We start from the raw sequence: 26910 nt of genomic DNA, 5'->3' as shown, positions 1-26910 counted from the left end.
GAAAACGTGTCGCCAGGGATTGTGTATAAATGCAGTTTTTTAAGGACTTAGCCTCCTGGTGTAATTGGTACGAATCCTCCTAGTCTGAAAACTATGTATCCTTTTAACATTTCGCAAAGTAATTTCTATATTTTGGAACGTCAGCTGTTGGTTTTCTCACGAAACCAAAAACTTTACTTATGTTTCTCCAGAAAAGTTATTGAAGTTTAGTTCAGGATTGCTACACTATCTGGATCATCAACTAAAAATAATGCTACAATGGAGCAAAGGTTACAGAATTTTGAAATTGGTTCAAAACCAGGCTTTTTTCACATTACTGAAAACTGAAGGAAATCGAAATTGCTCATGGAATAGACCACTCCATTAATTCCAGGGGAGGGGACACTTTCTCGGGCGCTAGTGGTTTTGTTCTCAGTTCTCGCTTGACGTTCTCGAACTATATCTCAGTAAGTCTCTAGCGTTACGAAGTAGAGGTAGTGTCATACTTATGGAACATATCTTATAAACTTATGTTAAAACGCGTAAAATTAAACCTGGTTCATTATTGCTGGAATCAGAAGTCCATATTAAATTAGCCCAGATTAATTTAACGGATTACTGATTTAGTTTGAACTTTGAACGCGATTGTAAGATATTGTAGAAACCCTGATCTGTCTTAAAAAGGGAACGCGTTGAGAATATAGAGTAGTTCAAGAAGGTCATGTATTGGAAAAGGTGTAACGCGGTCTTTTGATCGCTTTTTGACACCTTTAATTATTCATAAGTGGAACCCGCCTTCCTTAAACGTCCACACTGGCCATAAATCATTAAGTTACTCGAAGACAGTAGTTATGCGGAATAATGCTTATCCTCATATTCGAATTGCAATAATAACGGTAAGTTTTTACGATTGGTTTTTAAAGAATAGTCCCCGGGTTTCACCGGAAGTAATATAAGAAACCCTTGATTTCGATGAAAAATCCACGTAAAGCTTTGAAGCTTAGTCCCTGCCATTAAAACCCAAAAGAGAAGTCAATTTCTGGTTTAGCTAACTCAACCAGTCAATCAACGCAATTAGTAGAATAGATAGTGCGCAGACAAGTGCATTGTCAGTCATTTGTGATCGCTATAGCTTCAACAGACTGATAAGCTTGAAGTTCTGTTCAATTCAGATCATTCAGTTCCTAACTACTGGCACCCTATAGCTCAGTTAGAGTTACGAAGCGGATGAGTAAATATCTCAAGAACCTTTAGTTCACACTATAGATACTGTATTATTTCACGTAACTACGCCTTACTTCTTCAAAACTGCGCTCAGGGTGTAATGCGCTATAGGGACTGCGCATTTGAGAACCACCCTTTACAGTGTGTACGATTATTCTTCACATTTACCAAGAAGCGATATCTAGTTTATTAGGGAGAAGGAACTCGATCGGACAGGCTACGTTTGGACTGGAGATAAAGCTGGAAATGTGCAGGCGAATTTATACCTTCTCCCTAATAAACTAGATATTACTTCTTGCACTTACCATTTCAGTTTGCCCCGTACACATACCTTCATAAAGATGACAATGGTAACGTTAAAGGTTACAGCGGTTATATGTACGATATGATCAACGACTTTTCAAGAATACGAAATTTAAGGTAAATACTATAATATATACCTCAAAACGCCGAGTGTAAAGGGGGTTTCCCATATTACACGGCGCAAGCACGCTTCACTGAAGTACACTTTTTGTTTTTATGTATGAACTTTTGTTTTTAACCCTTCATGTATTTGAAATACTGGTATACTCACAGTTATGAGTTTGTAAGCCCCGTGGAAGGCGGTTGGGGCAGACGAAGTACCATTCTTGGTCGTTGGAATGGAATGATTGGACTGGTCAATAGAAATGTAATTGAAATCTTATCACACAAGTCTCAAAGGGAATCCCTACAAGGATTGGCTTTTTTTTCATTACAACAGAAGTCGGACATGATATTAACGCCCTTCCTTCCAACTATTGGGCGACGATCTGTTCTACAATATTCTCCAACTGTGGATGGAGTATCTTCCGTAATTTTAGTTGGCATTCCGGAAAATGCTCCGAGAACACTGTCCAATGTCAAACTTGGCTTCGATGAATTCGAGGTTAGTTTCCTTATTTCATTTTCATGAAATTCAATTTTGTAAATATTCAAGAGTTTAACAAACGGCTTAGTATAAATTTATTTAAGTATAAATAGTGGTATTTTAATTAGTATAGTCAAAATTTATTGGAGGGCGAGTCTCACTTAAATTGTAAAATTTTAAACACTCCCATAAACATGAATTTACTTTGATGCATTTCAGTTATTTCTGTTGATGGTAACTTCATTCTTAATTGTCTACGTCATTGGATGTCTTAGTCATAAAGCAACGCGTAGACGTTGGAAAGGTTTGACAATATGGCGGATAATCGAAGGTTTAATGCTTAAAGGTACGTACGACATGGCAACTTACGCTGATGTATAAGACCAATTATTATTTTAAACGCGCAGGTCGTCCAAAATCGTCATTCTCGCACACTGAACGCGTTGTTTACGTCGTCTGGTCAATTCAAAATTTCTTCATCTTGACCCTTATCGGAGGTCATTTGATCGCCTTGTTGTCCACCATTCCCGTTGTTCAGTATATCAAAAAAGTCGAAGACATTTTACGTTTTCCCGATATTCAACCCATTTTACCAGCTAATAGCAACGAACTAGATTTCTTAAACGTAAGTACATTTCGTTTATATAACCGAGCCTAAAATTTTCCGGGTTAAACAGCCTTGAATGTTTTTAGAAATCGAGAAACGTAGGAAATCAAGAAATCTACCGACGCGTCACGCAGATAGAAGGTTCTCAGATCCGATCGGACGAGTATTATAATCTGAGCTTATTGGAGGAGGTTTCAAATGGCCGAAAGTGTTTGCTAATGACCGAGACGTCAATCTACGATGTACTTAATAAGTTAAGACCTTGCCGAGTATCGTCCTTCGCAATTTCAAAATCCTACAACGAAATGCAGATTACTATTGGCTATTCGAGATTTATGAACGAAAAGCTCGTCGCTGACATCAGTGCAACGTAAGTTCGGACAGCTGGGTACCCACCACGTGGTCTTGCCCTCTTATAAACTACGTGTTACGAATTCTAAACATGAATTCATTAGCTAATTGGAATCATTGGTAGTCTAAACATATCTAGGCGGATTTTGAGGGATTAGCCAGACTAATCATTATTTATGATAAATTTAGCGTCACGAGTAAGTTGAATCGCTGCGCGTTGCACTTTGCGCCCGCTTCCGACCTCGTGTTGCTACGTCACAGTCATAAGACCTCGCGACATTATTGCTCATGCGCTAGGAATAAAAGTAGAAACATGCTCTTAGCAAATAACCTTTCGAGGCCGGGAGTGTGGCGCACTCCTGTAAGCCAAGCTTCTGGGCGGCAAAGTTTGAGGAAATACGACACAGGTCGGCGATCCTACCCTATAGGTGCCGACTGTCCCGTGTCCGCCGGAGGTGACTTACCCCAATTCCACCTTCCGTCACCTCCCAAGTGAACCTCAATCCTTCCCTGCTTCTACACATACGACCTAGCGGCCCTCGTCAGTGCTGGGCCGCGTAGGGTCTCTCGCTCAATTCTTCCTGGTGCTAAAGGCCTAACGGCTAAGCACTAGTGTGAGTAGGTGGTAAAAAAAAAAAATAACCTTTCGAGTCTTCCTTAAAGAGAATAGTATAGGTTTATGATTGTTCATATTTAACATGCAGAATAATTCTTTCGTTTAGTGTTCGTCAATTTACCGAAACTAATCAGATAAGACGATATGAGAAAGTGATATTTCGTCCAGTGCAATCTTGCATTCGACGTGAGTCAAAGTCATCCGATCTGTCTGTGCAATTGGAATTGAATGCCTTGACCATGGAACAGTTGAAATTGGCCTTCATCATATCCTCTTGTCTCCTAGCAATCGCAACTGGGCTGTCCATCGTCGAGTTCTTCGCGGATATCGTGAGAACGCGAAGATCAACAAGTAGGAAACGCGTTTCAAATAAACATCGATGTTGCAGAAGAAGACGGGTAGATGTGATACTGAAGTTCCAGTATTAATGTACTAATATCGCATTCACGAGTATGTTCATCGTTTTAGTATATCACTTGTCAAATTAACACTAACCTACGTGTCCAAGCAGAATTATTAGCAATCATAGGACTGTACTTTTCATAAAAGACGTGAGAATATAAGTTTCCAAGAGCATACATTTTTTTTAACAAATAATAAGTTACGCGACTGCAATGCTATTCTATTCTATTCGGACACACAACTTAGTGTCATGTTTAGTGTTATTATGTAACTGATCTAGTAAGTCAAAATACGCGCGTAATATGGATGAAATATATTTAATAGGTATAATATTAACTTTACAAAACAATTCAATTAGTATAGGTATGATCTTTCAATATGTTTCGTTGTTTATTACTGAATGGTAATGTACACCTTTCCGGCGCTTTTTCCACTGTGCAAATACTGCGTAATATTTGAAAATTAGACTTGAATAAATACTTATTAGAAAGATAGTTATACCTCGACTCCTCGTATGGCTCCTTCAAGACCGACGAATTTTCCTTCCGATGTTTGAGAACCATCGTCCAAGTTGAACTTTATTTTACCCTCTTGGAAGGATTTTAAGAGTTTGACGAAATACTCGCCGAAAAGATGGGCGTAATGTGGTAACAGGAAACCACGAATAGCGGCCGATTTGAAACGAAGCTATGAATAAGAAATATAGCGCTCAGGAAATGATACTAGCAGAAGTAAATAGGAGGAAGTGCGCGCGTATCTCCAGCTTAAGCAAGTGTAAAGCGTCCCTTTCCCATAAAAAACACGGTTCCATTCATCCAAGAGAGAGAAAGTTCATTCATACCGAGAGAAAGTTTCTTACACGCTACACCACAAGTTCGTTCAACAGACGAGGAGAAAATAGTTTTGGGGAAGTGTATTCATCCCCGACTTCCTCGACGCCTCGCGAGATGCCCCTTTGATACGTACTTCCCCCTATTTGTTTTTGATAATAGTGGCAATGGCTTACTTGAACGGGTAACTCCCCCAAATCAACTTGGGGGAGATTTCCTTCCGCTTTGTACCCTGTTATGGCTCCAATGACTACTAGTCTTCCCTTAATGGCCAAGTGACGGCTGAGCGTTTGAAAGACACTACCGCCAATCGTTTCCCAGATAACGTCCAAACCATCCTAAATGCATATAATTAGTCACACAACTCATTTCAATAATTGAATCAACAAAACACCGACGGAGTGAACGAGGACTTACGGGGTAAGTGTCCTTTAATACTTGATCCAAATCCTCTTCTTTGTAATTGATAACGTGATCACATCCCAAGTCCTTTGAAAAAATAAAATAATTAGTAACCCAGTTTTGTCTGTACCTGTTAGTTACGCTTGAAAAACATGGGTCTTATAACAAACTGTACAAAAACCAAGGATGGAAATAGGCCTAATGTAGACAGAATCTAAATAGATAGTGAAATACTTACGGTGATAATTTTGGCTTTCTCGGCCGTTGAACATAGACCAATAACGTGGCAACCTTCCTGTTTCAAATACTGAACACAAATTTGTCCCAAGGCACCAGCGGCCGCGGTCACCAAGACCTTGTTACTAGGTTTAATCTCACCAGCTATATCCAAACCAATGGTGGCGGTCAAACCACTAATTAGTAATGAGATGTACTCGGGCTTGGAATCGGGTAACGGGAAAACGTGAGTTTCGTGAGCTACCTACAACAAAAAAATAAATCTTATTTTTAATTTTTGATCGTAATGATCTCATCTCCCAATTGGTTCACTTACTAAATACTCCGAGAAACATCCTTGCATAAAACTGGCAACAATCTGTCCTGGTTTAAGATGAAGTACATCCTTTCCTACTTGCACAACCTCCCCGACAAACTCCAGTCCAACTCCGAAGGGTAGTTGAGTTTTACCGTAACGCCCCGCGGTTACGTTCACGTCTGTGGCGTTAACACCCGCGTATCTGTAAGGAGACAAAGTATCAATCAGTTCACCTTCCATATTTTCTTATTTAGGAAAAATTTCAAGCGATGCAGGGAACCTTATTGGTTTTTAAAGCAAATGCCGGGTTCAGTGGCACCCCTAACATCCTGGCTGATTTTCTAAACACAAATTTTACCTTGCCAGAACTCGGCAAGGGCGGAGCTAAGTACCCCCCCCCCAAAGTGAAGCTTCATCAGTGGAGGACAGATAAAGATTCCCTGTATCGCTTCTATTACTTTTTCACAACTTAAATACTGACTTAATTTTGACCAAAACTTCATCGGGTCCTGGTGTTTGCATGGGTACTGAAATGACCTCTACCGCTTTTCGGAAGTCCGAAGTCAATGTTTGAGCGACCAGTTTCTTAAACGTGCTAGGTAGAGCCATGTTGAACTTCTATAAATAGATAGGCGATATATTTTTGCTAAGTTAGCGTAATATGACATGATAGTATGGTGTTGTTTTGAGTGTCTAATGGGATGAGATTCCTGTCTACACTGTTAAAAAAAATGGAACTGTTTGAAACCTTTAGAGGTGTTTCCTAATGCATCCCCAGGAGCACCTCTAATGTTGTTTAAAAGCACCATTCGAGAGGATATCAATACGCACCTTTCAAAACGGTGCGAAATAATACCTTCACTGAAGGTGCTTTTTAAATCCTGTTAGGTGTTTTAATCGCTTTGATTAGAGGTGTATATTAATACCAGAAAAAGTGTTTATAAACCCTTAAAAAAAGGTTTTTTTTGAGACTAATTTGGTGTTTTTAAATTCCAATGACATTGGTGCTTTTTAATTCCTGTTAGGTTTAAAACAAAACCCTTAATAGAGGTTTATAATTATACCAGAAAGGTGTCTATAGACTCTGTAAAAGGTGTTTTTTGAAATTTATTTTTTCAAAACACATGAGTTACCATAGATTAGTCGCTCAAAATCTGCTGGATCTGTGGATTAAGGGTAAACGTTTTTTCTGCTGTAAGCCTTATTAAACTGTGTAAGAATTGGTATGCGTGTGAAATGGTTACGTTTAACCTTTACTGTATATCCTCAATAGTTCTATTTAAGGACCTGATTCAAATGTGTATTTAATTTTCGGCTCACTGTGAACCGTCAAAACCTTCTCAAAGACACAAGAATTCAAGGAACCAATATTTAAAAGTAACATTCAGTGTAACTAGAAAAGTTTAATTTCATGTTTACACTGTATATTAATGTAGTAAAGCTGAATTAAAAAGTAAACACCAAATTTGATATATTAATATAAAAGATCTTCTTGGAATATTGAAATGAAACAGAGCTTTATAGCTACAAAACAACATAAAGAATCGTAATGCCGAAACATGCTTAACAAATTTTCATTTAATATTCTACAATAAGAAAATGTTATGGTTTTGTAAGAGATAATTTTATCCAACTCGCTTTATATTAACTTTGATATGCGTGTAGTGTTTCAACTCAGATGCAATCTTCATTACTCGTTCTATATAAACTTTCACTTGTGTTGTTCCGAAGAAAGAAAATTATCTTAAATATTTAAATGAATATAAATGATATTAATTTTTTTAATCGTCAGTATTTTACCTTAATTCTAGTTAAGTGGTTTTAAGAACCGTTATTCTTAAAATGATTTTAAACATATCTATTATTGACGTTTGACTTCTAGCGTAAACTGTTTTCACAATTTGTGGAAAGTAAGGGTAAATAAGGCGATTGATTCAAAATTGGTAGGAATAACCGCTATTGCGTGAACCTTTGGTCTAAGCCCTGAAATTGGGAGGCTAGTCGTTTCTTGTAACCCGATCGCGCGTACATCTTAATCCCAACGATGATAATGGAGTAGAAGCCAACGTTTCAGATTGGCGTGTATGTGGTATACACTGAAGACTATATGATGGTGTTGTCAGAAGACAATAAGTACAGATTAGCGTGTATGTGGTATATACCATTAGAAATACAAGTGCGGCGATAGCGTAATGAAGTAGAATTTTTACCTCTCCGAGTGACGATGACGTCACGGAGAGGTTTTGTACTGGACGTGTCTGTGTGTCTGTCTGTCACCGCGTTCGCAGTTGGCAAATCTAACCAAACGTGTTCGTCATTTCCGAACAGCTTTCGCAGTATACAGAAATTCGGAAAATGTTTCTTCGTTGCTATATCCATCTTATTTAACGTCAATTATTAACTATCCGTTACTCCTTCATCTGCTGTCTAACAACCAATTGTTTCACCCAATTCCAACCGGTATTTAATGGTTTCTAACAACACCATGCACTAGGTTTTGGTGTACTCCACATACGCCACACGTGAGACATGAGAAACGTCTAGCCTCCTAATGGCAGAGCTTCCACCAAAGGTTCACGCAATTGCGCATTTCTTATCTCTTAGTGTGAATCAATCACCTTATATACCCAAAATTTACAAAAGTTCTGATATAGGTGTTTCCTAGAAGTATAACTTTATAGATAGCTATGTTTAAGATTATTTTAGGAATTAAGTTTCTTAAACCGACCTAACTATAATTATCGAAAAATACTGACAATTAAAATAATTCATATCACTTATATTTATTTAATTATTTAAGACTCCTGTTTAAGATAAACTTCTTTCTTTCGAATGACAAAATTGAGAGTATATATAGAACGATTAATGAAGATTGCATCTGAATCGAGACACAACACGCATATCAAAGTTAATATAAAGCGAGTAGGATGATAAGATCTCTTACAAAACGATTACATTTTCTTTTTGCAGAATATTAAATGGAAATATTTTAAATATTATTCGGCATTACGATTCTTTTAGTAGTTGTGTAGCTATAAAGCTTTGTTTCATCTCAGACACACAGATACGTCCAGTGTAATTTCTCTCCGTGACGTCATCGTCACTCTGAGAGATAAAAACCTGTGTCAAGGGGAAATTCAAGTGATTTTTTACGAATTACTCTAATTCCAAGACATTCCAGCATATTTAACTCTTCGAGAATTATTTTGCAATGATTGAAAAATCAAAATAAGTATAAATTCTCTCAAATATTAGAATAAGCTAGTCTTAAGAAATATAAAATAATTTTGATTTTTAAAATCTTTGGGATATTTTTAGGATGCTTCACTATGCAGGTAGAATTAGAAGATTATTTCCCTCTAAGCTCATATCAATAACCTTTCACTTAAAAAACACCATATCAGCTAAAAATGTGTAAAGTAAATCCCAAAGGTGTTTATTCGCACCATTCGAACAGATTTATATTAATAACACTATTTCCGTTTAAAAAAATATTAACTAAGGGTCAATTAACACCTAAAGGTGTGTCTACGTGCCTGTGAATCACCATTTCCTTAAAAAATACCTTAAAAGAGTCAACTAGCACCTTTTTTCGGAGGAAACACCATCTCAGTTAAAAACACTCAAAAAAGAGTTTATAAACACCTCAAGGTATTTCCGAACACCCATGAAACACCTTTTTTTCTAACAGTGTACGCCCACCCAATTAAAATAGCAGCGTAACACTCTTTTTTAAGAAGCAAACCCTTTTTACGACTTTAATTATCAGTTTGTTTCTATTCGAGGGACTAACCACTGTTAAGTTCCCTGTACACCGATTACGGGTTGCGTGTAATCGTTTAAGCACTTCCAAACTAATAACTCTTAAATATTAATTGTAATCCCTTTAATATAGTTAAAGGGGCTGTCCGACCCCCTCTCCTTTTTTACCCACCCGCTATGTTAAGCTCTATGAGGAAGATCGTCGTTTGTCCCACTCTCCGAACAGCCCCTTTAATAAATATGGTATAGCTTGTGAAACGGTTACGCTAAGTGACTATCCCTTTAACAAACGCCATTCTAACCTATCGGCGCTATCAGTTCGTCGCTCTCAGTAGCCTTAAAACTGAAGAACACTCCGAAAAGGGGGTGGTAACCTCGTAAGTAGTGAATAATCTTTTATCTAATAGAAAAACGCGACTTTGAATGCTCAAAAAAGATTGTTTTTTCCCGTATTTACCAGGAAAATATGGTATCGTTAAACGCGTACATTATATTCAAAATCTACCCGCAGTTCAGTTATAATGTTTGTTATAAAGCTGAAAAAGTTAAAACATTTACCTTACGAGTTACGACAGATGTTTCCCTCGACTAAAATGATCCGTTACGGCGAGGAGCTGCGTGAATAGTGAATGCAAAGTATGTTTGTGAAATTGTGATTGGGGAGGCCGAGGAAATATAATTTCAAGGGCATTTTTATCTAGCTTTTTTATCAGTCGCAGACTGTATACGCTATTTAGTCGTAAGTCAACAACAGCTCCTAATAAGTAAAAGGTTCATGGACATAATGCGCTAATAGGCCTTTAAAAAATATTGGTGTGGTGAAGTCCCAGAAACATGTTTTAAACAAGTTGGGAAAACCAAAATATTACCTCTCCGAGTCAAGACGACTACTTACAAACTTATTTACCCAGATATGGAAATGTTTCTTAAGTTAAAATTTATGAAATATTAAAGCAGTATACAAAGCATAGCAAATTTACTGTAAATCAGACGACATTTTACATCCAATAATGATATACTTGTACACATTAAAATCATCCGATGGGGGAAAAACGGGAAATGAAGAGATAAAACTTTGGAGGGATATTACCTTTACGTGTTTGTAAAGGCCCAATTTTCTACTCCTCAACTGTATGCCCTCTATGTTCAAAGCCATATTCACAACAGGGTTGGCATGTAAACACTATCCTCTCGTTTCACCTCAACGATTTTCTTAGTTTAACAACATGACTTAACGTTACATAACACCAAAGCTTATTTGTGGCTACACACACTGAAAGTAAATGCGTACCATAAAAAGCATGAAAACACGAAGCTATTATCCGATTACAATCAGACCTTTCACTGGTCTGGGCTGCGTTCAGCAGAGCTCACCAAAAAAGACAGCGGATTTTGGAAATGTTTACCGGTGAGCTCTGTCGTCATAGCTTTTCTCCGGTCATCGGCGTTTCATAAATGACGCTAGCGCAATAAAGCGTGCAAGGTACCAAGGCTTAACAAAAATTGTAGGATAACATATTTATAGAGATAGATAACAACTTTTATAATTAAAATTAGAAAATAACATATCTCTTAAAATTCTCGCGTGATCAACTGGTTTCACGCCAATTAAATAGCTATAGTCCCATAAAGCTTTTTGTATTAATTCCTCCATGGTTTTTTCGCCAAGCTGAGAACTACGCGTCTTACGTCACGTTATCCAAAAAGCCGACTATTAGCGATTTCTCTCGGCGCGTTTTCGTCCGCCACTGGGAACACGAGTGCAACACTCGCCCAGAATCGCGTTTTCCACTGACCCCAAAAACTGCCCGAGAATTGCTCTTTCGTGCTCTGAAAAATTCGACGGAGCGACGGTGCTCGAGTATGACGTAACAAAATTAAAATGGCGCACCACGCGGTATCTCATAGAAGACAGGCTCTCGCTTATGCTTATTTATTTCTGGAATCATCTTCTGAAAGTTCTGAAGATGAAGAATAAGAGGTTTTATCATTACTTTAAAGATATTACGCCTCATCCTAAAACCAATAATTATATCAGAGACGTGGTCGATCATTACTCAAAATAGATTTTTTTGTAAATTAATGGAAATGATAAGTCTATTAATTGGTTTCAGCCCATTTGCGTCAAGATATATACATTTTATTACAATTTCGTCTCCGCACGGCGCCACTTTTGATTATTCAGAGCGCGCTCGGACCTCTCGATCGTGTTCCACTGACGAAACTATTCTCTCCAAAACTCGCTGAGGGCAGTTACGTCATCCTAACCCTGAGAGCACTCTTTGGAGCAGTCAGTGGAAATCGCTATATTTTTTTTGAAGACCGCGCTAGCTCAGCGCTAAGGACCGTGACGTCAAAATACAAAAACAAAACCCAGTTATGTAGGACACTGCTAGCAGCGCTGGGCTCTGCTGAACGCGGCCCAGATTTCCACCATGATTATAAAATCTAAGCCTAATTATTTAAAAGTGTATTTAACTTTCGGCTCACTCTGAACCGTTAATGTCTCTGCATTCAGAAACGAAAACCAAACCCAAACGTTTACTTTCTGGTTCACTAGGCCTATTGACAAACAAAAGTTCATTTGACCAACATAGCAGCGTTGAGCTTGTATTCACTGTGACTTTAGAAAGGATTATGCTATAAACAGATGTAGTATAGCTTAAGTAAAATATAAACATCCATTTTAAATAATAATATTAAAAAAAATCTTTGGAATATCAAAATGAAACGGAGCTTTAAAGCTACAAAAATACTAAATGCATCATAATTACGAAAAATATTTCCACATATTCATTTTATATTATGGAAAACGGGAATATTAAGGTTCTGAAGGATTTCTTTACACATCAAAACAAAACGAACTTCTAACGCAGCGCACTAGTGTTACAACGGACGGACACATATAGACAAACACATAGACTGCTGTTTTACCCTTTCCGTATTAATTTTGAGTTGAGAGACATGATTATCTTAAATATTAAAATAAATATAATTAATATTAAATATTTTCTTCGATAGTTGTTCGCCTTATTGAGCGTTACATCGTTTTGAAAAAGAACAATTAAACATTCTTGAGAGACTTGACTAATATTGGCGTTTGAAATGAAGCATACGCCGGTTGCTTCGCCTTCATCAAATAGGTAGTATATAAGGGTGTCGAATCGCAGCTATGGATAAGAACAGCGCAATTGCGTGAACCTTTGGTGGAAGCCCCACCATTGGGAGGCCGGACGTTTCTCGTAACCCTGGCCGATCGCCGCGTATGTCTTAACCTTAAGGAGTAGAAGCCAGGTGTACAGACTGGTGTCCATGTGGGATGGACAAAAACAAAGGCCAGAAGATGGTGGTGTTAGAAGCCAGGTGTACAGACTGGTGTCCATGTGGGATGGACAAAAACAAAGACCAGAAGATGGTGGTGTTAGAAACCAGGTGTTCAGACTGGAGAGAGTATAGCCGCCTGTATACCGAATTAATTCGGTATACAGGCGGCCTTTACGTAGCCCCATTTGTTGCCCCCCCCTTTTCTATCTATCTCGTTCCTCTAGATGGTACCGGGCCTGAAGGGGGAAAATATGGTTGGGGGGGGACGGCACGTATCACGTGATATTGTTGGCGGGAAATTTGAATTTGTTTTTAGTGTATTGGTACGACGTCATGTGACTTGGTGACGACATTCAGTGCCCATAGTGTTATTATTTGGTGTATGTTTAGGATCTTGTATACATTTAGTGGATGATTTAATGGTAATTCTATAGGTTCAGTAGACCCTTTCTACACGCACCCGTCCCGTAATGTTGTTTTTTTTGAATGATTTTAAGGTCTCTCCATGTATGCTTATGCCATACTAAAGAACTAGATTAGGTTTACGTAGTTTATTGAAAATTAAGCAAAGACTAAGTTCTACAGTAAGGATGTATGCTTTGTATTGATATTATTAGGTGTATTTTTAGGATATTGCGTACATTTAGGGTATAATGTGTAGGTAATTCTATAGGTTCAAGTAAACCCTTTCTACACACACCCTTCCCGTAATGTTGTTCTTTGTATGATTTTGAGGTCTCTCCATGTATGCTTATGTTATACTAAAGAACTAGTTTTAAGTGAGATATGGTTTACATTGCCCAATTACAGTTACAAATTAAGTTGCGACGCGGTACTAGGTGTACTCATGTTTTGTATTGTTATTATTCGGTGTATCTTTAGTATATTGTGTACATTTAGGGTATGATTTATATAGGTTCAGTAAGCTCTTTCTACACACGCCCTTCCCGTAGTGTTATTCTTTGTACGATTTTAAGGTCTCTCCATGTATGCTTATGTTATACTAAAGAACTAGTTTTAATTGAGTTAGGGTTTACGTATTTTATTGAAAACTAAACTATGATGCGGTTCTAGGTACTCATGTTTTGTATTGTTATTATTTGGTATATCTTTATGATATTGTATACATTTATGGTGTGATTTATATAGGTTCAGTAGGCCCTTTCTACACCTACCCTTCCCTTGTTGTTATTCTTTGTATGATTTTGAGGTCTCTCCATTTATGCTTATGTTATACTAAAGAACTAGTTTTAATTGAGATAGGGTTTACATAGTTTATTGAAGAAGGTTCGAATACGACGCGGTTCTAGGTGTACTCATTTTGTGTATTGGTTATTGAGTTACAGGGTTAAAACAATAGCACATTTTTATATCATAAAAGGGGAATTACGGCAGTTTTTACACAACTTGGTAGCTGGTAATCAGTTAAAATGAACAAAAATTACTATAAAACATCATAAAATGCTGATCCTAACTAAAGTATACACGAATATAGCTAGACTGCTTCATATATTTTCTAATTAGCACACATTTTAAGCGACATTTTAATCAAAAAAGAATTACATATACCGTAACACATGATTTCTTACTAACCTTGTCAACAACCTTTCTCACCAGAGTTCGGAACTGAAATGACTCTCTATAGTTTACAAAATCCCCTTTTGGCAACCCAGCAGGTGTAGGTTACATGACATTAAGGGGGAGGAGGAGGTCGAACATGGTTCATAACAAAAGAATTTATCCCAATCTGCTTTTATTTATACGCAAGCACGTTCAGACGTGTCTAAAGGTCTTTGGGGGGGGGCATGTAAATGTCACTTGATTCCTTGCATTGCTATCAATGTAATTTATATTTAGAGTGATTTATGACTCACTACCAACGTGTTAAGACATTCCATCTGTTTTTTAGTTATACGTAAACATGTCCAGGCGTGTCTTAATGGCTTTGGGGGGGGGGGGGTCGAACCATTTGTATTGAATCAATGGAATTTATATTTAGAGTGATCTATTGCTTTATTAATGGGGGCTGGTGATTCATCCTACGATGGGGTTTCAAGCATTTAATTGATTACAGGTGTTTGCCCCGAGGGCATTATTAGGACAAGTCTCAACAAGTTTAAGATGTTTCCGTTGCGTCAACAGAAAGGCAATATATCATTAGACCGAAGCATTGACCTAAACGTACTATATTTATCAAAATTATCGGCAGCGTAAATCAAAAATTTGTGGAAAACGTAAAAACGGTATTGAAAGAAGCATCATTCACAACGCATTTCGTGTTAAAAGTAAAAAACAATCGAAACGTTTTTGATCAACCACGTTACATTTTTTCGCAACGAAATTGAGCATTTAAAATTTTTAAAAACCCATAGGAATACATGGGGAAATGAATAAACCACCGACACGAAATCAGTCATGCACGTGACAATTGACAGACACGGAACGAGTCATTTGAAAAACATTTCAAATTAATTAAAACGTTTCGATAAATTTTAGCTAAATTTATCGAAATTACTCTATGTTTCACCAAAAACACTTGATTTAGCAAAATTTCACCAATTTTTTTCTATTTAAATAAAAATTTAATACCTCTTAACCCCCCCCCCCTCTTCGCAGTAAATAGTATAGCGATGTTTTACTATACAGAGACTAAGCTAATTAAACAAAGTATTTCTTAGGAAACGTCCATCCATTCGAGCACGAGTATTAAAATACCCAAAGTATATGTTTACAATGTCGAATTATCTACATAGTTTCACACTAGAAAATCACTGCTATTTACACTGTTCTAGGGAAAAACACAGATTTTAACTAACACCTTTAGAAAAAACATACATCCTATTTACTAAAACAGATTATAGCACCAGCGAAAAGTTCAAAGTACAACACAGAGTGTCATTTAGCTAATGTCAGTGCATGAATCGTGGATTTCTAGCAAATAGAAGGAAAAATTATACGCAACATTTTTCTATAAAAATGCTTATTTGGGTTTCCTAAATTCCCCAAAGAATTGCATACAAAGTTTGAAAAAGTACTGACTTCAGTTAATCCAACTCACTTTGTTTCTTTAGTTGCCTTAAAATGACGAAACGAGTCATTTGAAAAAGAGTTCACATGACTAAAAATGTAGCGATGATTTTCGCAATATATTTATCAAAATGATTCGATGAAAAATATATTTTCATTAATTTCAGAATCATTAATTTCAATACATAACGCGATGGTGTTGCAGACTTAAGGAATTTAATTTTCTATACCTCAAAACTAACTTTACTCTTATCGTTGCAATTTATTTATTTATTTAATAAGGCTCGAGGGATAGGGTAGTGAAGCCTGCAGGGCTTGGGTACGACCCCCCTCCATGGCACAAGAGTCTAGATACAATACGAGAGTATATACAAACGGGGGAATAGTACAAACCGAAACGTACAAACGGACTAACAAAAGAGAGAAATCTTACGAAATGGTTAAGTTTAAACATTCAGTTACGTCATTAAAATTGTTCCTTACTAGTAAATTTGAATATCATGAAAAATACGGGTTTTTACACCAATAGTTACAAAATTTGACGACTGCTTTGATTAAATTTAATATGATAACACTAGTATTAGTGGTTAGGGTCGCTCATTCTTGAGATGTTTTTAGATAGCTTTTTTTAGATACATTGGAATTTATTGTCCTTTTTTTAATTGGACCACCTACCTGGTTTTATGACATTAAAAGGGGGGAGGGGGAAGAGGTCGAACTCGATCCATAACAAAAGGATTTATGCCCATCAGTTTTTTATTTATACGTAACTTCGTTCAGACGTGATGGCTTTTAGGGGCATGGTCGAACCATTTGCATTGTTTTGAATGGAATTTATTTTTTGATTTATTGTTTTGTTAGTTGGTGACTCTTCCTACCACGAAACATTTAATTCAAGGGGTTTGCCCCGCAGTCATTATCCTGACAAGTTTAAAAGGCCTTTTTGGTGCGTTAACCGAAACCATGAAAATATATGAGTATTTTTCCAGAACTATAGGAGACTAATTTCGTTCTTTTTTTAAAGATGCCCGAAATAACGCTCTTTTATCATCTTTAACATAGCAAATAATGTAACAAAGCTATCCTAAATACCCCATTTTACCTTCAATCTGGCAGCTAAATCAAAAACTTTCAGTGCTTACATCTCAAGTAAACGCTGTATCAATCTAGGATTAATCAAAACATTTGTTAAAAAACAGTACATTTTTTAACCTTTTTATCGCAAACCATACAATATATTGTGATTTTCCCCCTCGATGAAGTCTCTTAAGCCGATCTTAAATAATTGTGGGTTCAACATTGTTAACAAGTTGGGTAGGGTAAAACATTAATATTATTTCTTGTCAGATCTTTCAGTCTATACAGAACTTTGACGAGATTAAGAATACTTTGGTAGAAAAATCAGGCTCAAATCCTTGTTTGTTTCAGTCATTCTCACAAAGCACTAGAATTCTTTACCCAAATCAGACCATATGGCATTGGGTTTAGCTTCCTTTATTTACAAGCCTTTCACAGTCAATTGTGTCCTTTTTCAAAGGTATTACAGTTCTATCACTACACTAGCAAGTAGCGAAAATTATCATTAATCACAAATTAACCCAATCAATCGCATTTCGGTAGTACATACATTTACGCCTTTTGTTATACACATCGGTGGAGAAAGGTCTTTTGTTCTAATCCTGCGAAAGACGCATAATGTTTGGACTTGTTTTGAGAATTTCATTCCGTTGATAAACCTTTTCATAACGAATACGATTTCGATTGGCATTGTCTCTTCTTTAAAAGTTTCGAAATTTGGCCTCTTAAGGAATTAAATATGTTATATGTAAGTGTCTAGTTGCTAGCTGGTTGATGAAATATTTTATTACCTATTCCGTAAACACGTTCAGGCAAGGGCTTTAGGAGGTGGTTTACCAGTGCTATTTCATTGTTTTCATTGGAATCTATTTTGTGATTCATTGCTTTTTTAATTGTGTAGGCTGACGTCTCTCCTACACATTCACAGTGTGATTCATGACCGTGAGAAACTATCTTTTCATAGGTTAGCATTTTTTTTGAAAAGTGTACAATGGTTTTTATGACCTATTAAGGAAATTCGGAACCATATTATTTAGCAGACATGAAGATATCAAAGGATATTTTCACAATTGAGAATCTCTAGAAACGCTTTACGCACCCTGTTTTTTATTTATTACAAGTATTGTCCCTTATTTGCGGTGTTTATACCAAAAATCTATTTATAGGCCACTCTTTTCTGGACAATTTATTTGACATAAAGCAAATCCAACGTTCTTTTGTTATAAAATCGGTAAACTATTAACAGGCGTGTGTCCGAAAATGCATAAAGAGAAAAACATCTGATGACTGATTAGCAATAAATCATGATATTGTTAAACGATTGAATAACGTGGGCGTGTCTATTAAGAAATTTAGTTAGCTTAAGGTGGCATTTTTTTGAAAAATGTACAATGGTTTTTATGACCTGTTAGAGAAATTCGGAACGTTATTATTTATCAGACTTGAAGACAACAAAGGATATTGTCACAATTGAGACTCACTAGAAAGTTTTTACACACCATGTTTTTCATTTATTGCCCCAATAAAATTGTCCCTTATTTGCGGTGTTTATACCAAAATTCTATTTATAGTCCGCTCTTCTGTTGACAATTTACTTGACATAAAGCAAAGCCAGCGCTATTTTGTTATAAAATGGGTAAACTATTAACAGGCCTGGCTCCGAAAATGCATTGTGTGAAAACATCTGGTGACCGATAGGATCAGGTAATAAAGGCTATTGTTAAATTATTGAGGAATGTAGGCGTGTCTATTAAGAAATTTAGTATAAAAGCGGCTTAGGAAATGATCAAAATACGCAGTCGATCTTCAAACATCGAAAGATAAACATGGATCCTGAAACTCTCCGTACAACATTGAACGAACTGACTATAAATAGACCAGAGGACTGTAATACCATAGAAGAATTGGAAAACCTAAGGGATCTAATTCCGAGTCCCTTAAGAACTGAATATGTAGATCGCCTAGCGAAATGACAAGAAGAAATTGAGCTGGGTATACACGAAGAAGCTCAAATCGCCGACTTCAACAGCTCGCAATATGACAAAGAGATAGCCGCATTTTTAGACGGAAAAGATCAAGGACCACCCGCAGAGGAGATACTATTGAACGATACCTTGGAGAGGGAGAACGGTTCTGAAGAGACGCTTTCTGACGATGATATCGACGTACAATGGGGAGGAGGAGAAACGGACCAACCCGCACCTATTGACAACGTACCTTCTTGCGAGATAATAGGGCAAAGTGAGAGATTTTACAAACATTTTAACATGTATGGCCGAGAGGTAGTACTTAGAGTTACAGACGATCCCGTCGCTAGTGTATGTACCGTAACCAAATGCATCCTTAGTAAGTATAGACCTACAGACTACGTCCAAATTACTTTAAAGAGTGCGGCGAATATTTGTAGGTCTGAACTAGAATTATCCTTTAGAAGAGCTGATCAAGTAGACCCCAATATTCTTTTTGACCAGCTTAGTGTTATGCTCTATGATGACGAAATGGAAGCATTTTTCCTAGGTCCTGTTAAAATTATTTTTAGCATTGTAAGAATACCGGAGGGTAAAGGGCGCCCTGTAGCACGAGGGATTAAACCTTTCAATCTATTCTGTAAAGATAGACGAGGTATTGTACGTATAGTCAATTCTGACAACCTGTGTTTAGCTCAAGCGTTATGTGTAGCTATGACTCATAGAGCTTACGCCGACGATACAACGGGTGACAAGACTCTAAAAACGCGATATTTAACTATATCTAAAATAGATCCAAAGGGCACACTACAAAGAAATGAGGCTTTAGATTTATGTTATAAGGCCGATGTAAAAGTTAGTGAGTGTGGGACTGCCGAATCGTTTGAAAGGTTCAAATCTTATTTAAATCAATATTCGATTTTCGTCTACAAATTCGAAAATAGCGTCCCTGTTTTGATTTTAGGCGAAAATGATCCATATGATACTAGGCCCCGCCTCTTTTTATTGAGTGAAAATAACCATTATAACGTTATTACAAAATTAAGGCCACTTTTTAGCCACGACCGATTCTGCGAAAAATGTCTCGTACCCCATTGGCGAATACAGTCCCATAAATGTAATGACTTTTGTTTTAGTTGCATGAGACCCACTATCTGCCAAGGTTCCCAGATAGCTTGTGAGTCTTGCTTACGGAAATTCTTAGGCGATGATTGCTATCAAAGTCACTTAGCATCTTCCAGCAGTAAAAAGTCCCTATGTGAGCGCCTTTTTCACTGTAAAGACTGTTTAAAAATTATTGATTTTTCCCGAAGAACTGAGATGCATACGTGTGATGAGATTTATTGCCAGGTCTGTAAGAAATATCAGCCCAGCAATCACTTATGTTATATCCAGGTTATCAAAGCCAAACCTCTGGAAGTGCCATCCGTTAAAAAGCCTAGACCTAATCAGCCAAATCTTATGTACATTTTCTTTGACGTAGAATGCGTGCAAACGAAGGTGTGTCAGGAAAAGTTAGGAGCCTATGAACACCAGGCTATCCTATTAGTCAGCATAACCGTGTGTGAGCATTGTATAGATGAAACATCCCTAAATTTTAACTGTAATATGTGTAGTCAGTTTGGTAAGCGTAAGCAACAATTTTCAGGCGGTAATCCTATAGCTTTATTTTTAGATTATTTAATGCAGTTGCATGCCGTTAAGAACGTCATCATACTGTCTCACTATGGCAGTAATTATGATAATCAGTTACTAATTCGAGAAATCATAAATAGAGATGAAAAATTCGTTCCATCTTTGAAAATTAACGGAACTCGAATTTTAGAAATGAAATTGTTTAACTTGCTATTTCTTGATTCCTATAATTTCATCCCTGTAGCTTTAGCAAAGTTTCCCTCTACTTTTGGTATACCCGACGTAGCCAAAGGGTATTTTCCACATTTTTTATTCAATGTTGTAGAACATAATTTTGAAGTAAATAGACAGAATGAAACCAACTATGTTATAGAAACTAATCTCCCCCCTATCGAAGCTTATGGTTGTCAATATTTTACAAGGAAAAATTTAGATATCTTCTTAAAATGGCATAGCTCCGAGGATAGTAAAGGTCACGGTTTCGACTTCCTGAGTGAACTCAATTATTATTGTGAGAACGATACGGTTTTACTATTCCTAGGATGTTTAACTTTCCGTACGCTACTCATTAAAGTAACTGGCGTAGATCCATTTAATTGCGGCGCAATTACTCTTCCTGGCGTGTGCTCTTATGTGTTTCGCCGAAATTATCTTAAACCTGATACTATAGGCATCATACCCGCTAATTATTATAGACTTAGCGAAAATCAGTCGATAGGGGCTATAGAATGGTTAGAGTGGACTGCACACAAAAGAAACATAACTATCCAATCCTCCTTTAGAGGGAAAGAAACCAGAATCAAAAAACTTAAAGTAGACGGATTTTGTGAAATCAACAAGGAAATATTCGAGTATTGGGGGTGTTTCTATCATGGGTGTAAAATACACTTTCCTTTAAACAGAAACAAGGCTTTGCATGGAGACCCTGCGCAAACCTTGAATTCCAGATATTTTAGAAGCATGATCATGTTAGCCAAATTAGAATCTCTCAATTATACAGTAAATGTCAAATGGGAGTGCGCATGGCAGAAGGAAAAAGTAAATAAACCCGAAATAATAGAGTTTTTAAACCATAATGATATTATGCCTAAAATAGTAAAAAGATTAGACCCTCGTGATGCATTCTTCGGGGGGAGATGTTGCGCAACAAAACTATACCATAAAACAACAGGATCGGAGCGAATTCACTACGTGGATTTCACAAGTCTATACCCATTCATTAATAAAACCACCAAGATACCTATAGGACATCCTGAGATCATATTAGACGATTTTCCTGACATATTTTCGTTTGATGGTCTTCTTAAATGTGACATATTACCGGCCCAAAACCTAATTCATCCCGTTCTGCCCGCTCGTATTAATGGAAAATTAACATTTCCATTATGCTACACATGTTGTAAAACCCAGTTTCAAGGTGATTGCGAACATACTCCTGAAAAAAGAGAATTGAGAGGTACATGGGTAGTCGACGAGTTACGTCATGCAGTAGAGAATGGTTACACAATCACACGAATGTACGAGGCTTGGTCAAACAAAGTGACACAGTACGACCCCAAACCAAAACAGGGAGGACTGTTTAAAGATTATGTTAATACCTTTTTAGAATACAAAACCCTAGCTAGCGGCTTCCCGGCAGATTGCCAGACTCAAGAAGATAAGGAGAACTATGTCAAAAGTTTCAAAGACGAAGAGGGTGTAGAACTGGATATCACTAAAGTAGAGAAAAATGAAGGTCTCAGATGTCTTAGCAAACTTATGCTCAACTCTTTTTGGGGTAAATTTGGCCAGAAAACAAGACACACCTCTACCGAACTAATCAAAGATGCCAACAAATTGTACGGATTAATATTAAATCCAGACTTGGAGGTTAAAAGTTTACTAACAATCAACGAAAACACCGTACTAGTAAAGTACGAACACATCCTAGAAAACGAGTTCGTACAGAAACATACAAACGTAGTTATCGCTTGCTACACAACATATATGGCTCGATTACATTTACTAAAACATCTTGAAAAGGTCGGAGACCTTTGTTTTTATTATGACACGGATAGTTTAGTGTACCTCTCGCCAGACGGCGCACATTTGCTACCCACAGGCGATTATTTAGGGGAACTAAAAAATGAACTAGAACCCTATGGCCCAGATGCGTATATTTGCGAATGGGGGAGTGCTGGACCAAAGAACTATTCTATGGATATTCTAGACCCTAAAACCGGCAAAAAAACTAACATTATCAAAGTTAAAGGATTTTATTTAAACGCCTCTACTGAAAATTATATAAATTTTGAAACAATGAAGAATCTACTAGGCGTAAACAATGAAGGTGAACCTCTAATGAACTCGGTTCAAGTCCCTATTGGTCCTCAAATCAGACGTCTACAAGATCACACTCTGATCACGATCAACCAGACCAAAACATATCAGGTCGTAGTGGATAAAGTTAGAATTCTACCTGACTATAAAACTGCCCCCTACGGTTATATTAACTAGAATCCTTGACATTTTCCACATAAGTTACTTGTATATATTTTAGATACCCAGTATCAGTATTTTAATTAGTATCTCAAGTATTATTTTTAGTATTATTAACGTATTTCAATTAATAATATGTAACAATATTTTAACGAATACGCAGCGTTTTTGGTAATATTTTTGCATTTAGTAAGCTTTTTTAATTAGTATATATTAGCACTTTAGTATAAAAATAAGTATTGAATTGTTTTGTATAAGTGTAATTTTTATTTTTTGATGATAATTATAACGTTTTTTAGTAATATTTCCATATTTTTATCAGTAATCGTATATCAGTATTTTAGCGCGTCAGAAAAAATATATTTTTTCGTCAATCCCGTGAACATTTTAGTTTAATAACTAGCCTGATATTTGTACTGAAATCGTATAATAACCATTATTGCTTTTAATTCATATTAAAAGTAGTATTGTTATATTTTCTATGAAGGTACAAGGGTATATATGCACTTAATAATCTCGCATGCAGTAGTATTGCTATACTTTCTAAGATGGTAAATGTTTATGTGCTTAATCATCTTGTACTACCATTTTTTTTGAAGTAGTATTAATTTTGCATTTTAGTGAATTTGTTTGTTATCAAAATCAGTGTAATTCTTGCTTTTTGATGATGTTTTTAGTAGCGATTGCGCATTTTAACTGTATATCAATATTTTAGCGCGTATATATTTTTCAGTCAATCCAATGAGGATTTTTAGTTTAATAACTAGTATTGTGCTTATTTGCCATGTATTCTATGTAATTCGTATGTCCTGATGTTTTTTTTTTTAGTAATTTTTTGCATTTTAGCTCAAGTAATTGTACTTATTCTCCAAATTCGTATTAAAACTAATGTGAATCAATTTAATTAATGGTGTTTTATAGAAGGTACATGGATATATATGTACTTAATAATCTCGCATGCAGTAATATTGTTCTATTTTCTATGATGGTAAATGTTTATGTGCTTAATCATCTTGTACTACTATTTTTTTGAAGTAGCAATAATTTTGCATTTTAGTGAATTTGTTTGTTATCAAAATCGGTGTAATTCTTGCTTTTTGATGATGTTTTTCAGTACCGATTGCGCCTTTTAACTGTATATCAGTATTTTAGAGCGTATATATTTTTCAGTCAATCCTATATGTTTGTTTAATTTAATAACTAGTATTGTGCTTGTTTGCCATGTATTCTACGTAACCCGTATTTTCTAATGTTTTTTAGTAATATTTCGCATTTTAACTCAAGTAATTGTACTTATTCTCCAAATTCGTATCCTCGTAAATGTAATCCTTATGTTCTGAGTTTTTTTAGCTGTACTGCTTCATTTTAACTTCTAATCAAATGCCAAACTGTGCAAAAACTGCCGTAATACCACGTTTATGGTATTAAAATGTACTATTGTTCTAACCTTGTATTTCGTTTACTAGCTATAACACCCTACTGTAGTACCGCATCATAGGGTTAGTTGAACCTTTTTTCAATGTAAACCTTATCTCACTTAAAACTAGTTCTTTAGTATAACATAAACATACATGGATACCTTAAAATCATACAGGACGGTGTAGAAAGGGTTTACTTGAACTTATAGAATTACCAACACATTATACCCTAAATGTACGCAATATCCTAAAAATACACCTAATAATAACAATACAAAGCATACATCCTTACTGTAGAACTTAGTCTTTGCTTAATTTTCAATAAACTACGTAAACCTAATCTAGTTCTTTAGTATGGCATAAGCATACATGGAGAGACCTTAAAATCATTCAAAAAAAAAACATTACGGGACGGGTGCGTGTAGAAAGGGTCTACTGAACCTATAGAATTACCATTAAATCATCCACTAAATGTATACAGTAGCCTAAAGATACACCAAATAATAACATTATGGACACTGAATGTCGTCACCAAGTCACATGACGTCGTACCAATACACTAAAAACAAATTCAAATTTCCCGCCAACAATATCACGTGATACGTGCCGTCCCCCCCCCTCCAGCCATATTTTCCCCCTTCAGGCACGGTACCATCTAGAGGAACGAGATAGATAGAAAAGGGGGGGCAACAAATGGGGCTACGTAAAGGCCGCCTGTATACCGAATTAATTCGGTATACAGGCGGCTATACTCTCTGACTGGTGTCCATGTGGGATGGACAAAAACAAAGACCAGAAGATGGTGGTGTTAGAAGCCAGGTGTACAGACTGGTGTCCATGTGTGATGGACAAAAACAAAGACCAGAAAATGATGGTGATAGAAGCCAGTAAGTACAGACTGGTGTCTATGTGGAATGGACAAAGACCACAAAATGGTGGTGTTTGAAGCCAATAAGTACAGATTGGTATTCATGTAGAATAGACAATTGACTAGTCAGATGAAGTAATAGTGGCCAGTTGATTTGTGGATAGATTCAAGTTTTGAAATTTCCGGGAACTGTGAATACGGTCCGGAAATAGCGAACACATTTGCTTCAATTCGGAAACTGCGAACACGGTCCCCTGGGGTGTAAGTCAATAACAACAGACAGACACACACACACACACAGACACGTCGAAATTAGAACCTCTCCGTGACATACGTCACTCGGAGAGGTAAAAAATATATATTTTTTTCTAAACAAGCTTTTAAAACAATGTATTAGTTCTGATAGGTATCAGCAGAAGGGATAGTAGAAGAGAAGTATTATATACTTCTGAGTATATAATGAGCGGCATCCTTCTTCTATTATCCCCTTCTGGAAATACTTATTATATTTATGACTTCTTGCTGCTCCACGTTCTGTTATTGTTATTTGCCTAAGCTTTCAGAAGTTGCAAAAAGGTTTTGGTTAAGCTTATTTCTATTAAAACAAAATTGTTCGGGTTAAAGTTATCTTTATCTCCAGTTTCGATAGCAAACTTGGGTAGGTATTTTTAAAACCGCAAGTCAGCAGCATAATGGGTGACACCTTAAAAATATATAATCTAAATCTCTTTATTTCTGATTAAATATGAGTGATTAGATCTGACACATACTTTATAATCGGCTGTGTCAACTTACATAGTCCTTGAGCATTACAAGTGCTTATTAGACTTTTATGGATTGACGGTAATTTTTATTTACCCGAGCCTTGAAGCCATTGATTTGTGTTGTTTATTTTTATTTTTAATAGTTCAATCTTTCTTATGTTTCCTCATCATTTATTTACTCCAAAGCTTACAAAGAATGCTCAAGTTTTTTTTCCTTTAATGAAGCAATTAAACTCCCAAGTTTTTGCCTCCGAAATAATTTTGTTCTGTTCTATTATACTAGATTAGATCCGAAGCTATATTCTACGTTAACTCTGAATACATCATTTAGCCATTGGAAACTTTTTTATTTAAAAAATATCCGATCTAAACTTTTGTAGTATAATAGATACCTAAAAACAAACGTGTCATAAAAATTTCAGGTCATTTGGATCAATATGACTTGGATATTCCAAAAAAACCTACCACCTACCCATTGAACTTATTGTAAATTTTCGGTTCCTTTGAATTTCCCGCCGCTGATCCGAGGGTTGGGTTTTTCACCTGGTTGAACCACCCCAACAGGACCAGGCTAGGAAATAAGACAGGTTTACAGGTCAAAAACCAGTTTATTAATAGCTTGGACCACTTTTTTTATTCAAAACGCGAGGGTCACTGGTCCCAATGACTAGTTTATTAATTCCTACTTTTATTAAAAATTGATATGGGGACCTCTTTAATTATTTTCATTTTAACATAAATTTCGACTCCAGGAG

At 36.3% G+C, this 26910-nt stretch overlaps 2 protein-coding genes and 1 long non-coding RNA gene across 3 annotated transcripts; 1 reads left to right on the top strand and 2 right to left on the bottom strand.

Moving 5' to 3' along the window:
• Nucleotides 1-1489: 1489 nt before the first annotated feature.
• On the top strand, nucleotides 1490-4094 carry LOC149667660 (glutamate receptor-like). The gene is made up of 7 exons (XM_089840920.1): nucleotides 1490-1623; nucleotides 1780-1873; nucleotides 1946-2110; nucleotides 2312-2438; nucleotides 2500-2717; nucleotides 2786-3069; nucleotides 3773-4094. Exons 1-7 carry the CDS (start codon nucleotides 1580-1582, stop codon nucleotides 4092-4094), a joined length of 1254 nt encoding a protein of 417 aa, XP_089697046.1. The 5' UTR covers nucleotides 1490-1579.
• A 275-nt stretch (nucleotides 4095-4369) lies between these two features.
• On the bottom strand, nucleotides 4370-10268 carry LOC149667659 (prostaglandin reductase-3-like). Its single transcript, XM_089841282.1, has 8 exons — nucleotides 10156-10268; nucleotides 6317-6453; nucleotides 5854-6037; nucleotides 5539-5781; nucleotides 5316-5387; nucleotides 5075-5236; nucleotides 4570-4755; nucleotides 4370-4512 (listed from the first exon to the last, which is right to left on the bottom strand). Exons 2-8 carry the CDS (start codon nucleotides 6442-6444, stop codon nucleotides 4462-4464), a joined length of 1026 nt encoding a protein of 341 aa, XP_089697408.1. The 5' UTR covers nucleotides 6445-6453; nucleotides 10156-10268; the 3' UTR covers nucleotides 4370-4461.
• A 288-nt stretch (nucleotides 10269-10556) lies between these two features.
• Nucleotides 10557-11223, bottom strand: LOC149667658 (uncharacterized). The gene is made up of 2 exons (XR_016368114.1): nucleotides 10936-11223; nucleotides 10557-10870 (listed from the first exon to the last, which is right to left on the bottom strand). It is a non-coding gene; the product is annotated as an uncharacterized LOC149667658 (long non-coding RNA).
• Between the last annotated feature and the right edge of the window lie 15687 nt (nucleotides 11224-26910).

Source organism: Phalangium opilio, unplaced genomic scaffold (genome assembly GCF_054372755.1).
Source record: "Phalangium opilio isolate 3A_F unplaced genomic scaffold, DU_Popi_V2 ptg000056l_1, whole genome shotgun sequence".
NCBI classification, from domain to species: Eukaryota; Metazoa; Arthropoda; class Arachnida; order Opiliones; family Phalangiidae; genus Phalangium; species Phalangium opilio.
This window is presented reverse-complemented; position numbering and strand designations above follow the sequence as displayed.

What these genes read in the sequence shown, in the direction of transcription:
- LOC149667660 (XM_089840920.1), top strand. Translation starts at nt 1,580, where the DNA reads ATGTACGATATGATCAACGACTTTTCAAGAATACGAAATTTAAG. An exon ending in TTGGACTGGTCAATAGAAAT is followed by an intron (nt 1,874 to 1,945) that starts GTAATTGAAATC and finishes TCATTACAACAG; the next exon opens with AAGTCGGACATGATATTAAC. An exon ending in TTGGCTTCGATGAATTCGAG is followed by an intron (nt 2,111 to 2,311) that starts GTTAGTTTCCTT and finishes GATGCATTTCAG; the next exon opens with TTATTTCTGTTGATGGTAAC.
- LOC149667659 (XM_089841282.1), bottom strand. Translation starts at nt 6,444, where the DNA reads ATGGCTCTACCTAGCACGTTTAAGAAACTGGTCGCTCAAACATTGACT. An exon ending in GAAGTTTTGGTCAAAATTAA is followed by an intron (nt 6,038 to 6,316) that starts GTCAGTATTTAA and finishes GTCTCCTTACAG; the next exon opens with ATACGCGGGTGTTAACGCCA. An exon ending in AGAAAGCCAAAATTATCACC is followed by an intron (nt 5,388 to 5,538) that starts GTAAGTATTTCA and finishes ATTTTTTCAAAG; the next exon opens with GACTTGGGATGTGATCACGT.